This window comes from Rhinatrema bivittatum, chromosome 14 (assembly GCF_901001135.1).
Source record: "Rhinatrema bivittatum chromosome 14, aRhiBiv1.1, whole genome shotgun sequence".
NCBI lineage: Eukaryota > Metazoa > Chordata > Amphibia > Gymnophiona > Rhinatrematidae > Rhinatrema > Rhinatrema bivittatum.
In genome coordinates this window covers 26,760,438-26,775,336 of record NC_042628.1, presented here as the reverse complement: position 1 = coordinate 26,775,336, position 14,899 = coordinate 26,760,438, and the positions used below count along the sequence as shown (strand labels likewise).

Here is a 14,899-nt window from a genome sequence, read left to right as displayed (position 1 = left end):
AAAAAAATTTGATTGGCAGCCTGCAGGCTTGGAGTGAAGCGGGGGGAAACCTGCTGACTCCTGCCTATCTGGCTGCCAGTACAATTCCCCTGAAGAAAAAGAAGCTCTACTGTTGTAAAGAAAAAGGGTAAAGCTAGAACTTTAAACACTTTTAATACTTTTTTTTTTTTTTTTTGAGACTGAGCACAGCAGTGGGGTTCTAAGCCCCTCAGGCAGCCAGAGGAAGGGGGAGATGAGAACTGGACCACCAGCTTCGGTCCCCACACCTGGAAGCACTCACGGACTCAGGCTATGCTCCACACAAGGGACGAAGCCCCCCTGAGTCCAGCAAGAGCCAGGAGACGGCTAGCGTCTCCTGCACAGAACAAAACTAGACACTGATTTAAAAAATCTTTTTTTTCCCCAGAAAGAAGAGCCAAACAGAGACTATGGAAGAAATACTTGCTTGATCCAAGAAAGAAGGAAAAAGGATGGCTAACTAGCCAGAATCAGGAAACCGAAGGGTGAGCTGATACACCTGCTGGAGACAGACAAACACTGAAGGGTTACAGGATAGGCTCTGTCCTCATATAGGATATTCTTTCAGTTTTAGTCTGTCTCCACCTGCTGGAAAGGAGGCTCAACCACAGTCTGGACTGATCCGGGTACGTACAGGGAATGTTTTTTTCTCCACCCCTTCAAGCATCCACCACCCTTTCTGTAAAGAAATATTTCATAAGATTACTCCTGAGTAATCTATGGTGAGGCCGCACCTTGAATACTGTATACAATTCTGGTCGCCGCATCTCAAAAAAGACCTCATGAGAGGTCTTGAACTCGTTCAAGACCTCTCATGATCTTAAAGACCTCTATCATATCCCCCCCTCAGCCGTCTTTTCTCCAAGCTGAACAGCCCTAACTTCTTCAGCCTTTCCTCATAGGGGAGCTGTTCCATTCCCCTTATTTTGGTTGCCTCTCTCTGTACCTTCTCCATCGCAACTATATCTTTTTTGAGATGCGGCGACCAGAATTGTATACAGTATTCAAGGTGCGGCCTCACCATAGAGCAATACAGAGGCATGATGACATTTTCCGTTTTATTAACCATTCCCTTCCTAATAATTCCTAACATTCTGTTTGCTTTTTTGACTGCTGCAGCACACTAAGCCGACGATTTTAAAGTATTATCCACTATGATGCCTAAATCTTTTTCCTGGGTAGTAGCTCCTAATATGGAACCTAACATCATGTAACTAAAGCAAGGGTTATTTTTCCCTATATGCAACATCTTGCACTTGTCCACATTAAATTTCATCTGCCATTTGGATGCCCAATCTTCCAGTCTTGCAAGGTCCTTCTGTAATGTATCACAATCCGCTTGTGATTTAACTACTCTGAATAATTTTGTATCGTCCGCAAATTTGATAACCTCATTCGTCGTATTCCTTTCCAGATCATATATATCTATATATATCTATATAGGAAAGCACTGGTCCAAGTACAGATCCCTGAGGTACTCCACTGTTTACCTTTTTCCACTGAGAAAATTGACCATTTAATCCTACTCTGTTTCCTTTTAACCAGTTTGTAATCCACGAAAGTCATCGCCTCCTATCCCATGACTTTCTAGTTTTCTTAGAAGCCTCTCATGAGGGACTTTGTCAAATGCCTTCTGAAAATCCAAATGCACTACATCTACTGGTTCACCTTTATCCACATGTTTATTAACTCCTTCAAAAAAATGAAGCAGATTTGTTACGCAAGACTTCCCTTGGGTATATCCATGTTGACTGTGTTCCATTAAACCATGTCTTTCTATATGCTCTACGATTTTGATCTTTAGAATAGTTTCCACTTTTTTCCCCGGCACTGAAGTCAGGCTCACTGGTCTATAGTTACCCAGATCGCCCCTGGAGCCCTTTTTAAATATTGGGGTTACATTGGCCACCCTCCAGTCTTCAGGTACAATGGATGATTTTAATGATAAGTTACAAATTTTAACTAATAGATCAGAAATTTCATTTGAGTTCCTTCAGTACCCTAGGATGCATACCATCCGGTCCAGGTGATTTGCTACTCTTTAGTTTGTCAATCTGGCCTACTACATCTTCCAGGTTCACAGTGATTTGGTTTAGTTCGTCTGACTCATCACCCTTGTAAACCATCTCCGGAACTGGTATCTCCCCAACATCCTCATTAGTAAACACAGAAGCAAAGAATTCATTTAGTCTTTCTGCAATGGCCTTATCCTTTTGAAAGTGCGATCTCCAAAATTATACACAGAATTCGAAGTGAGGTCTCACCAGGGACCTATACAAGGGCAATATCAGCTCCCTTTTTCTACTGACCATTCCTGTCCCTATACAGCCAAGCATCTTTCTGTCTTTCACCATCACTTTAGCCACCTGTTTGACCACCTTAAGATCATCAGATACAATTACCCCCCAATCCCACTCTTCCTTTGTGCTTAGAAGAATTTCACCTCCAATACCATATATCGACTGACACAGTGCCGCAACAGCAGCTGCCGTCTGCTGTTGCGGCACTGTAAGTACTCACAACTGCTTGCAATCTGGATGGCGCTCTCTCCCCACTGCCCTTGCCAGAAGAAAAAGCAAACAAGTTCCTCCGATGTCCCCGCAAACAAAAAAAAACACCACCAGGCGAAATTTATTTTTTTTTTAGGCCTCTGAGCAGAGCTGAAGGGAAGAAAGGGGAAGGACAGGAGAGAATTTTCACCTCAAAGAACTTTTCATAAGAAATTTAGATTTTTTTTTTTTTTTTACGTCATCACGCCCCACCCCCCACAAACTCTCAAGCTCTACCTAGACCCCTCCAGAGCTAGAAGTTACAAAGCAGGCTCGTACTCCTGGTGAAACCAATGGCCTGGCCCTAAGCCTGGGTCAGAGCTTAAATTCAACCAAGTCCTGCTGCACACCAGTTGTCCAATCTACTGGAGGCATAGAATACTGGATTCCTCAGGGCTGCATCACCCCCTAAATAGTGGTGGTGATGGCACACTGGGAAAACAATGTTCTTTGCCTCCATCTGCTGGTAGGGGAATACAACCCACATGCATGGCTTGGACTGGAGTAAGCAGGATGATGTGAAATGTCATGCGAGTACACACACACAGTGCCTTCCAAATGTTTTCAAGCCTTTGTAAATTTTTCACATTCTGCTGTCTAAAAGATACAAATCAAAATGCATTAAGATAGGAATTAGTTCCACTGAGCTACACTTTCATTGAAAATGTACAATTACAGAAATATTCCAGAAGTAATTAGAAGAAAAACCAAAAAGGTCTTAATTGCATAAGTCTTCAAACCCCTTTATATATAAAGGCTCACCTTGAACTCTTGAGCTGTTGTGCACACCATGCTTGGCTTTATATTTATTTTATTTAGCACGTAATGTCCGAGCTGGTACATAATGAGAGAGTAAGGAATTTAGTTATGAAGGCCCATTTTCAGCAAGAGCCTTATATATCTATGTAAGAAGTTTTATTTGGCTCAAATTACAATGGGCAACCAATGTAACTCCATCAGCTTTCGGGTCATATGATCATGCTTTTTGTAGCCCAATTCCATGTCTCACATAAAAGAAATCACCATAATATCTCAAAGAGCAGCTAAGGGACCCAAAAACACAAAATCGTACATCCATACCACTGGTACAGGTGGAAAGAAGCCTTCAACAAGATAGAAAAAAAAAAAATTTATGACATATTACAAATGGCAATTGCTTAAAAAGGAAACCTACCTATCGTTAATCTTGATGTTTTGGTCAGTTTGCGGGTCATACATAAACCTCATGAGTTGAAGATGTAACACTGGCGGTAATGTTAGGAATTTTACACCTTTCTCTGCTTCCTGCATGTTAAAAGAAAAAAATTTGAAAGTTCTAAATTAACCAGCCTACCTTAAACCCGATAGCAATTAGAGTACAGCAAGTTATCAAATCAATATGGTTTTCAAATATCAATGGGAGAAGAGAATTTCTCTCAAAGTACATGCTTACAAACAGCAACCCAAGATCTATTTTTTACTTCAAAAATGTATGCCACTTGGGAAGGAAGAGGCTTGAGGTACTGTAAATACAGGAGTCCCAGTCCTTCCCCCCGGCAGAAACAGTAAAAAGCTAAAGCAGAATAAATGAAGAATTATGTGAATGAACTTATAAAAATAAATTAGCAACATGTCCAAAGCAGCAAATACCAGCACCAAGTTGTTCTTATACAGTTTGTAAGAACATATGTACACAATTTTCAGTGGTTAAATTTATTAAGTTGCTGTATGCGTTATTAATGCACAAGATTAAGATTGTAAAACATGTTTTGAACTGTACAAATTTACATTCATGTAACAATATACATAGGAATGATCAAGTTAGAAACTGCTCATTTGTTTAATATTTGCAATAAAGTATTACTTTTAATGTGAACATTAAACATTAGTGCTTTTTTCCATTTCGTATTTTATTTTTATACATAATCTTATTGAGCACTTCATATAGTATGCATATTTCCCACAAATGGCTTGAGTGATGTCTAGCAAAATCTCTATGAACTCTAAAGCGACTAACTCAGTTTGGACTTAGGATAGTTGATGAACACTAGTAACTTCAGCATCAGGTAGTTGTGTGCATGAATTTGCCTGTATCTGCTTGAGAAGTGCCTCTGATCAGTAAATTGTCCAAGCAGGATGACACAAACCTCCAGCTTTTGTAAAAATGCTGGACAGCCAGAAATTCTGTAAAATATCTACAGAGATGATAGGTCAAAATGCACTATATGGTACAGGAAGTAATGAATTCCTACAACAAATCCATGATACCTTCTGTGACCTGGAAATATATTTCCTTCAGATCCCAGAGAACACAGCCAGCATCCTTCATTTAGAAGGGGAAAGAAGATGTCCAGGGTAAGCCTCTAACTTCTCTCTCAAATAGATATCTGTTCAAGGACCTTAGGTCTGAGATAGGACAGAATTCTCTTTTCCTTCGGAATAGGAAGTACATGAAGTAAAAATCCCTGCCCTCTTCCCTGCAGTAGGTCAGATTCAGTCACCTTGGCCTGCAAAAGGGAGTAGATTTCCATATTTAGCAATATCTGGTGTGTACAAACAGTGAAAGACCCAAATGTTGGGTGTTATTAGGGGCCAAAGATTTGTGTAAAACCTCAGTCTCTGTTAACAGGAGAATTCTTTGTAAAGACTTGTGGATTATTGGCTATAGACTGAATCCAATCAAAAACCCATCTTTGGTTTTGACTGGATAGCCATTTGGGGGTTGAAGCCTCTACCTTCATGAAGAGCCTGAAGCTTATTGCTGCCTGCAGCAATCGGAGTTCTTAAAAAGCACTCAGAAGGAAAAACTGGTTCCTAATCTCCCAACTCCAATGCCTCCTGGGTGCTGGAGGCAGGCTCAAAGGCAGTACTGAAGAGATCTTGAAGCATCAAATGGTGGTCTTAAGGACTTCTACAGTCTCTTTTATTATCTCTAAAGACTCTCACTCTAGTACAAAGCACATCAGTGAGCTTCTCTTGCATATCTTGACATAGGTTAAATACCTGCAGATATGAGGGTCTGGTTTATATCACTATAGAGGCTCAATGCCATTTCAAAAGTGAAATATGCTGAGTGTTTTAAGATGCTTCACATACTCTTCACCTTCTGCCAGTAGTGATAGTTCACCCTGATCCTCGAGGGAAGCAGTCTGAATTCTTGTACCCTTTTCAAAAAGGTAAATCAGTATTGAACCGTGTGGATCTGGTAGAATACTATGCAGGACTGGAACATTGCATTCTGATGTCTCATCAAAATCATCTCAGGTCTGGCATTCACGCCTCAGGGGCAACCAATTGTGTTTCTTAGACTTCTTAGCTCATTTGAGAACAGATTCAACCACTACAGACTGGTGTGGTGGTTGGAACCAGCTGAATCTCTCACTTGCCTAAACATGGTATTGTCTGTCTTCTTACTAAGAAGGATGACATATGGGAGGCTTCCCACATTCTCCTGTGAAACTCCAGCTGGAGGAGTAGATGGACACTGCCACTAAGACTTTAAGGGTATCTAGGTACTTAAGATTGTAAGAAGTGCCACACTGGGTCAATCTAAGTTCCATTGAGCCCAGCAGTGTGTCTCTCAGCAGCCAGTCCAGGTTACAAGTACCTGGCAGATCCTTAATAGTTGAACTTTCTTGTATCTTGCTCTCAGGGATACTTGCTGGCTAAAGTTTGCACTGCACTTTTCCTCCACTTCAAACGAATGGGAATAGACTTGGTCACAGTCTGGACAAAACTGGAGGAAAGATCATAAAAGTATAAGCCTACTACTCCTTGCCTGTGTAGCAGAAAGGAGATCAAATAAAATGACGAGGTGGATGGCACCTTCTAGACTAACCAATTTATTGAGGCATGAGCTTTTGGAGAAAGAGTACTGCACCTGTTGAATCTGATGAGGTGGACTCTATCTTCGAAAGCTTATGCCTCAATAAATTAGTCAGTCTATAAAAGGTACCACCCGCCTCGTGTCATTTTTGCTACACCAGACTAACACAAACTGGAGAAGACTGAAGCAATTGTCAACTCTGGAAGCATCTGAATCCTCGGTTCATGAGCATAGAAAGGCTTCCCTCTTGGAGGCAGTCTAGCATGCTTGATGAAAGTCTGAAGATATTCAGCTGCACAGGGAAGACAGTAGAAGGCAGATTATACAGCTTCATGTGCTGAGCAGCCACCTCTATCATTTGCCTCTGAAATTCCTCCAAGATTGCCAATCCAAAGAATTGATGAGGTTCAGTAAGGAAGGCCTGGTTTGTGTCTCTCAAGGTGATTTCAAAGCTGGATCTCTACAGACAGACTCCAGTGGTCCATGTAGCTCCATGGTCCTTGTGCTTCTTTGATGCCTTTAAGCACTGGTTAGAGACTTGGACCACTGCTTCATTTCTTCTAGATGAAACTGTAGTCTCATCCGCAGAGTTTGATGATTCTCAACAACATCCTAAAGTAGATGCTGCAAGTGCGGCACATGATTCTTGCCCATACATTTGCTGTAGGTCTTGTGATAATCAGTTATAAGTATTACAGATGACTTCGAGACACTGACCTTTTTCTGACATCAGAAATATTGAAGATGCAAAATCAACTGGAAAAGCAAATTTTAAAAGAAAGATGGCATGAAGAGAAAAAAAGGAAAACTGAAAAAAGAGAATATATCAATGAAAAATATGAACTAAACAGGCACATGTTTAGCCCAAATAGACAGAAAAACTACTCTAAAAGATGCAGGAACTAACTACAGCAGTTACATTTTTGTCTATCAGTCACTCTTGGTACACATCAAACTACAGAATGCTGCATGAGCATGAGGAGACAGGAACTGCTGTGCATGCCCAGAAGTATCTTCAGATTTTTCCTAGAATGCTCTGGAAACATGATCCATGGTAGCATCAGATGTGAGACTTGGTGATTCACCTTGTTGCCAAAGAAAAGGTTATAGTATCCTGGAATTAAATAATGGTCCCAGTCTAAAACACTTGGAATGAAGGGACATAAATGTTCAATGAGCCCGCAGCACAGATAAGCACAATGCCAATAAGGTTCTTTACAACAGGGGTGGCTGACTCCAGTCCTTGAGAGCCATAAGGTTTTCAGTACATTCACAATGAACATGCATGAGATAGATTTGCATACAATGGAGGTAACGCATGCAAACCTCTCATGTATATTTCATTATGGATAGCCTGAAAACCTGGCCTGTTTGTGGTTCTCAAGAATCAGAGTTAGCCACCCCTGCTTTACAATTCTTCATATGGCTATTCTTAAATGAAAATGATTATAAACATTGCAGGAAATTACTCATGTACAAACCTGTAAGCCATGTTCTCCAGCATCATATTTATTATCACCATCCAGCTGTTCTACTGCAACGTAGTCTATAAAGGACTCAAATACTAGAAAGAAAATATTGCTATGTAAGTACACAGTCATACTGATACTATATTCAATGTGTCTACCTTCAGTGTGCAAAAAAGGTTTCATTTATTATCTACAAAAATAGGGTAAAATATTCAACCAGAATTTTCTTTTCTTAAGACACCTGGTTATTCCATCTTTCTAGCAGTCAATTTGCTAACCTTACTCCATGCATTATACTTGCATTAATACCCTGTTCTTCAGAGGAATAAAACATTCAAACTGGACATTTTCTAATTATGTCACTATTAGTGCCAGATACCTTTTGAGAATTAATGCTTTTCTAACCCTTAAATGCAAAGCTGCAACATATTACTGAAAAATAGAGGCAATAAAATCTACTGCAGAGACAGAAATGCTAAAATGTTTTCATCCATTTCCTCTTGACTTCCCAAATCCTTGAGCATCAGCAATGTAGTGTACCAGTCAGTGGCTATTTATACAAGATTTACAGTGAAACTCCTACCAGTGTACATGATCACATTGTAAACCTTTCTATAATTATACAATTAGAATATTACTTACTATTTTTCTTTCCCTTTATGCTTAGCTGGATGTCATAATAATCTTCTATTCGTTCAGATCGATAGTCTACATGCTTGCACTGGATATACGACTAAACAAAAACAAAACCAATTAGCACTTCCATACAAAGAAAAAAAACATGTAAAAAATCTAACAACCAACCAAGCACATACCACCATCTTTCCTCTGAATAATTTAGGTATAGTGCCTTCTACACAGGTTCCTTTCATTTTATTTTCCACATTATCAAGCAGCTGGAAGAAGAAAAAAAAAAAAAGCAAACATTTGTGTTTTGTTGACATACAGATTTGATTTAAAATTAGAGCAGAAACCATCATTATTGGTATTAATTCAATGAATATGGTTGATCAGTCATCCTCTTTTCAACATTTATGGGCTATGGTATCATTTAGTAATGGCTACAATCATAGCCCCTTTCCAAAGATGGGTAAGAGAATGCATGACAAATTCTACTTGTAAAATGATTAGATTTATATATATATATATTTTAGTTTCCACATGCAAGGCTTTTCTTTCCCTTAAATTTTCCTGCTTCACACACTGCATTTCAAAATGATAAGACTTCAAGGGATATCTTGTGGCTGCATGGTTATTGGTTGGTGAATCTGTTGGCTGGCTTTAATATCATCTCATATACAAGATCAGATGACAGAGAAATATGACCGATGCGCTTCAGAAATTTTGATGGAATAAAGCCAAAACGAACTTGTAGTATGGTAAACATGAAAATACAATTTCCTAACCAGCAAAAATGGCTATACTACATAAGAACCAGAATTAGGAAAATTATATATATATATATATATATATATATATATATATATATATATATATATATATATATATTTTTTTTTTTTTTTTTTTTTTTTTTTTTTTTTAAACAAACTACAATGTCGTCAGAGGTTCAAAGTCAGGCTCAGAGAACGGATGCAGTAGATTCCAGGGACTCTAACTTCTTAGTGAGGCATTAACTTGAGAGAATTCCAGAGCTCAAAAGCTGTTCCTCAGGCATACAAGCAATTCATATCACTATATCTATTGGGGGTACTTTTCAAAGAGGCTGCAGAGTTGCAAACTATCCAGGTTCCTTGAAACCAGGTATTTTACAGACATTTTCAAAGGAAAATCACCAATTTCCTTTAAAATTAGCGGCCACTAGAACTGCAAATTTTGCACTTATTTGTGCAGGGGATCAAGCGGAGGCAAAATAGTGCATATGCAGTTGAAAATCACATGTATGCATACTACTCTACCACCCAGACCTATGCATGCCCACCAGAGCCTCTCTTTATAATGCAACTAGAAGTAAATGTGCTATGGAATATGTATGTACTTTAAACTGCACTCTAGAGTGGCAATTTTTAGTTAAGCTATTTTACCTGGGTAAATACCTTTCAAAATTGCCCTGTTAGGGATACATTTATCAGTGTTATCTAGAGATAAAACATTAAAATTCTACACTGCATAGTTAGATACTGGGAGAATTTAGAGAAGTGCATTTGATATCAAAAACAAAGGATATACACATTTAGAACAATTTAACAACTTACCACTCTACACAACTCTTGGACATCATGTTGCATAAAACTGTCTAGCGTTTCCCACCTTAAAAAAAAAAAAAAACACAAAGCAATACTTTACAAAAGATAATATTGCAGTGTAGGAACATGTTTTAAATAATGGAAAAGTTAGTCTGGGGGCAAAAATATCAAAAAAGAAAAGCTACTTGACTGCCACCACCTTCTGTGAATTAGGTCACCATATTACAAATCACCAAAATGGGATTGCAACATTATAAGGTTAGAATTCTTATGATACGATACAATTGACCTTCTAAATGACTTTTCCATTCTGCATCTCTGAAGATTCTATTTATTGAATAAGCTCCTACATTCTTCTTGTCTTTTGACAGACTGCAATATAGGTGTCATGATAAAATTAATTTACAGTTCCCACTAAAATAACTTTAACTTTGGACTAATGACTTAAGTGCTGTTAAACAGAACCTTTTCTTTTACATTAACAACCATGAAAAAAAATGAAAGCCTGAAATTAAAAATAGGAATGTGAGAACTTTCACAAAAAACTAGACAAAATCTTAAGTTTGTGCCCACTTTATAGAAAAATATGCCACTTAAGAATAAGCTGCTGCTTTAAAGTTTCATTTTCAATGCTAGAAAACAGATTTGTTTAGAACTACTCAAGACTTCCTCTCTACATGTGCCTCAGATAACAGCCCACTCTTGACAGATTCAAGTTTGACTAGGAATTACCTATCATGCACAGTGCTTCTCAGATAGGGAATACCTCCCTCTGGACAGGTGATTATCAATGTTGTATTTCAGTGGGAGAAAGCAGAGCTGCTTACACCTAAAACAGGTTTTCTCCAAGGACAGCAGGATGTTAGTCTTCACACATGGGTGACATCATCAGATGGAGCCTGATGTAGAAACTTGTGTCAAAGTTTCTAGAAACTTTAACTAGGTACACTGAGCATGCCCAGCATGCCCTACACCACGCGTTCACGCGGGATCCCTCTTCGGTCTCGTAACATAGAATTACGATAAAATTAAAATAGGAGAAACCCAACTCCGCGGGGTGGCAGGCGGATTTCATGAGGACTAACATCCTGCTGTCCTTGGAGAACACCTATTACAGGTAAGCAACTCTTTCTCCAAGGACAAGCAGGATGGTTGTCCTCACACATGGGCGAATCCCTAGTTACAGGCTGCTTCCCATCACAACAGGGGACCAGACACCTAACCAGGTGCCAATGGGCATACCATCACCAGTGCTGTTGGCAACAGCGGGAGAGACAGCTTGAACCCAAACATAACAGGTCCTAGGTTGGAAGAGTTGGGTTCTACACCTCGAACAGGTTCCTAAGAACAGACTGGCTGAACCTACTGTCACGTCGGCCATCCCTATTCAGACAGTAACGTGATGGAATGTGTAGAGAACGCGATGTCGCAGCCTTAAAAAATCTCCTCCACAGGAACTGTTCTCAAGTGGGCCACCGATGCTGCCATGTTTCTGACAGAATGAGCCTTGACATGACCCCAAGATACAGTCCCACCCAGGCATAACAGAAGGAGATGCAATCTGCTAGCCAACTGGATAATGTCTGTTTGGAAACAGCAGTGCCCAAACACTTCTTAGCAAAAGAAACAAAAAGGTTGGGTGAACTTTCTATGGGATTCTGTTTGCTCCAGATAGAAGGCTAAGGCTCGCTTGCAGTCCAAATTGTGCAGTGCTCGTTCACTTTGGTGTGAATGGGACCTGGGAAAGAATATTGGCAGGACTGACCGGAAAAGATGGAAATCCTTCACCACCTTAGGAAGGAGCTTAGGGTGCAAGACCACCCTTTCATGATATAACTTAGTATAAGGTGGTGGATAAGTAACTAAGGGCCCGGAGCTTACTGACCCTGCACGTGAAATGACCACCAAAAATATGACCTTCAAGGTCAGGTCCTTCAGGTCACAGGTGTGAAGCAACTCAAAAAGAGCTTTCATCAACTGAGCTAACACCACTTTGAGGTCCCAAGACACAGCAGGAGAGCTTACAGGAGGCTTCAATTGAAGCAGGCCCCGCATGAAACATACAGAGATGGGTGTTTCATCTACACCGTGATGGTAAGCACCAATTGCACTAAGGTGAATGCTAACAAAGATTGTTTTTAAGCCAGCCTACAACAGGTGTAGAAGGTAAATCAAGCAGTTTTTGTGTGAGGCAGGAGAACAGATCTAGGGGCCTTCTGCTCACACCACACAGAAAACCTCTTCCACTTCAGTCCATAGGACTTTCTAGTAGAAGGCTTTTTAGAAGCCACCAGGACCCGAGAGACATCCTCTGAAAGATCAAGCGACTGCAGGATTAACTTTCAACATCCAGGTTGTGGGGGACAGGGCCTGGAGATGCCGCAGCCTGTTTCCGGCTGGATAACCCCCGAAAGAGTGAAAACCAGACCCATCTCAGTTAATGAGGGGCTATGAGAATCATAGTCCCTTTGTCCTCACGAAGCATCAAGAGTCTTCGCCAGCAAAGGAATTGGAGGATACACATACAGAAGTCCCTTGCCCCAATGATGGGCAAGGGTGCCCGAAGCTGGTTTGCTGTCAGTCTCGGCCAGGAAGCAGAACAGAGTTACATTCCTGTTCCAGGGGAACACGAACAGATCTATGTCTGGGCTCTCCCAGAAACGGAAGATCCAATTTGCCGCCACCTGGTTCAAGGACCATTCATAGGGTCTGAATGCATGACTCAATCTGCTACCACCACGTTCTCCATACCTACCATTTACATTGCCCTGAGCACCATCCCATGTGACAGGGCCCATGACCAAATCTGGACCGCTTCCTGACACAGGAGGTACGATCCCATTCCTCCCTGCTTGTTTTCATAACACATCACTACCTGGTTGTCTGTTTGGATCAGGATAACTTTGCTGGACAGCCGATCTCTGAAAGCTCATAGTGCATACCTGATTGACCGGCATTCCAGGAAGCTGATCTGACAACAGCTTTCTTGAGCGGATCAGAGGCCCTGGGTGCGGAGTGCCTCTACATGAGCTCCCCAACCAGGGTGAATGCATCAGTGATTAGGAAAATGTGTATAGGATGACTCTGGAAAGATACCACTTCCAGACTGGAAAGTACCTGCCATCGCCACCATGTGGGCGATGAGATGGGGTGACTCAGATGCAAGCCTGGAAGCTCTGCATGGCCTGGTGCCACTGTGAACTCAGAGTCCACTGGGCACTGCACATGTGTAAACGTGCCAAGGGAGTGACATGGACAGTTGCGGCCATGTGGTCCAAAAACCTCAACATTTTCCATGCTGACACCGGCTGATTCCCCTGGATCTCTGCCGCAATGGACACCAGAGTCGTGGCCGATGAACGAGGCAGGAAGGCTCTTGCCTGAGCTGTGTCTAGCAGGGATCCTATAAAGTCCAATTGAGGTGATGAAATGAGATGGGACTTTGGGTAGTTGATGACGAACCCTAACACCTGGATGGTCAAGCTCACGGAGCGAATGTCCCCCCTGCCTGAGATGCACTCCTGACCAGCCAATCGTCTAGATAGGGGAAGACATCCAGTCTGCAGAGGTGTGCTGCCAGCATGGCCAGGCATTTTGTGAAGACACATGAGGCTGAGGCTAGCCCAACGGCAACACTCTGTTCTGGAAGTGCTGTTTCCCTACCACAAATCGGAGATAATTCCTATGACTTGGGACGATCTTGACATGGGTGTATGCGTCCTTTAGATCGGGGGAGCAGAAGGGGGAAATCAAGGTGCCCAGGGAAACCATCTTGAACTTTTCCTTTTTTTAGAAACTTGTTAAAGGCCCTTAGGTCTAGGATGGGATGAAGTCTTCCTGTTCTCTTTGGAATCAGGAAATGCCTGGAGTAGAATCCCCGCTCTCTCTGCCTTGGTGGAACAGGCTCAACCGCTCTGGCCATTAAGAGGGCGGACAGCTCCACAAGCAGTATCTCCTAATGCACTACAGGTCCCCAAAACGAGCACAGATGGCAATTTGGCAGGACACTGAATAGGTTTAATTGGTACCCCTGACGGACAATGGAGAGATACCACTGGTACGAGATTATACAGGGCCATTGGTTCACGAAGAACCGCAGCCTACCCCTAACGGGGGATCCAGCATCTCAGGTACAGGCTTATGCTCCCTCTGATCCAGTCAAAGCCCTGTCCCAGGAGTTGACTAATGCACTGGCTGGGGGCTTGGAAGCTCTCTGTTGCCATGGGCAGCTGCAGGAGCTTGCATGTTGCTGACAGGAGTGAGGGGGCAGAGGATAGTACCTCCTTTGGTGATAGAAAGACTTCCTCTGCCTCAATGACCTCCTGGATGAGGAGGATGGGTCCGGAAAGTCAGTGGAGAGCTGTGAGAGGGTCTCATGGTGGTCCCACTACTAGGCCACCGAGTCCCTCACCCTATATCCAAAGAAATTCTCCCCAGTACACAACACATCAGCGAGCCATTCCTGAACCTCTGGATGGAGATCCAAGGCCCACAGCTATGCCATTCTGCGGGCGCCAATTGCCACCAGAGGCTCTCGCTGCTGTTTCAAAACTACTGTAGGTCGCACAGCCCTCGTGTTTTCAGGCCCTTCTGCACCAGTGATAGGAGGGAGTCCTGCAGCTGCTGACCGCGAGTACTGGCTCATGTAGAGCTGGTAGGACGTGATGCGGGCAATGAGCATGGCTGCCTGGTATACTGTCCTCCCAAGAGTATTTAGTGTTCTGTGGTCCTTCCCCAGGGGCGCTGAGGAATGGGTCCTAGAGCACTCGACCCTCGAGGGCAGATTCAACGACCCCGATTGGTGGGGGAGCTGATGCTTATCGAATCCGATAGCCTTCTGGGCTAGGTAGACCC

At 42.0% G+C, this 14,899-nt stretch overlaps 1 protein-coding gene across 3 annotated transcripts in view; it reads right to left on the bottom strand.

Annotated features, from left to right (window-relative positions):
• USP7 (ubiquitin specific peptidase 7) overlaps positions 1-14,899 on the bottom strand; it is a 216,274-nt gene that overhangs the window by 125,970 nt on the left and 75,405 nt on the right. For all 3 annotated transcript variants that reach the window (XM_029577287.1, XM_029577286.1, XM_029577288.1), the window contains exons 8-12: positions 10,055-10,109; positions 8,657-8,737; positions 8,484-8,574; positions 7,854-7,936; positions 3,742-3,851 (exon numbers count right to left, since the gene is read on the bottom strand). In XM_029577287.1, the coding sequence (XP_029433147.1) occupies positions 3,742-3,851; positions 7,854-7,936; positions 8,484-8,574; positions 8,657-8,737; positions 10,055-10,109 (420 nt within the window). The remainder of the gene's footprint in view (positions 1-3,741; positions 3,852-7,853; positions 7,937-8,483; positions 8,575-8,656; positions 8,738-10,054; positions 10,110-14,899) is intronic.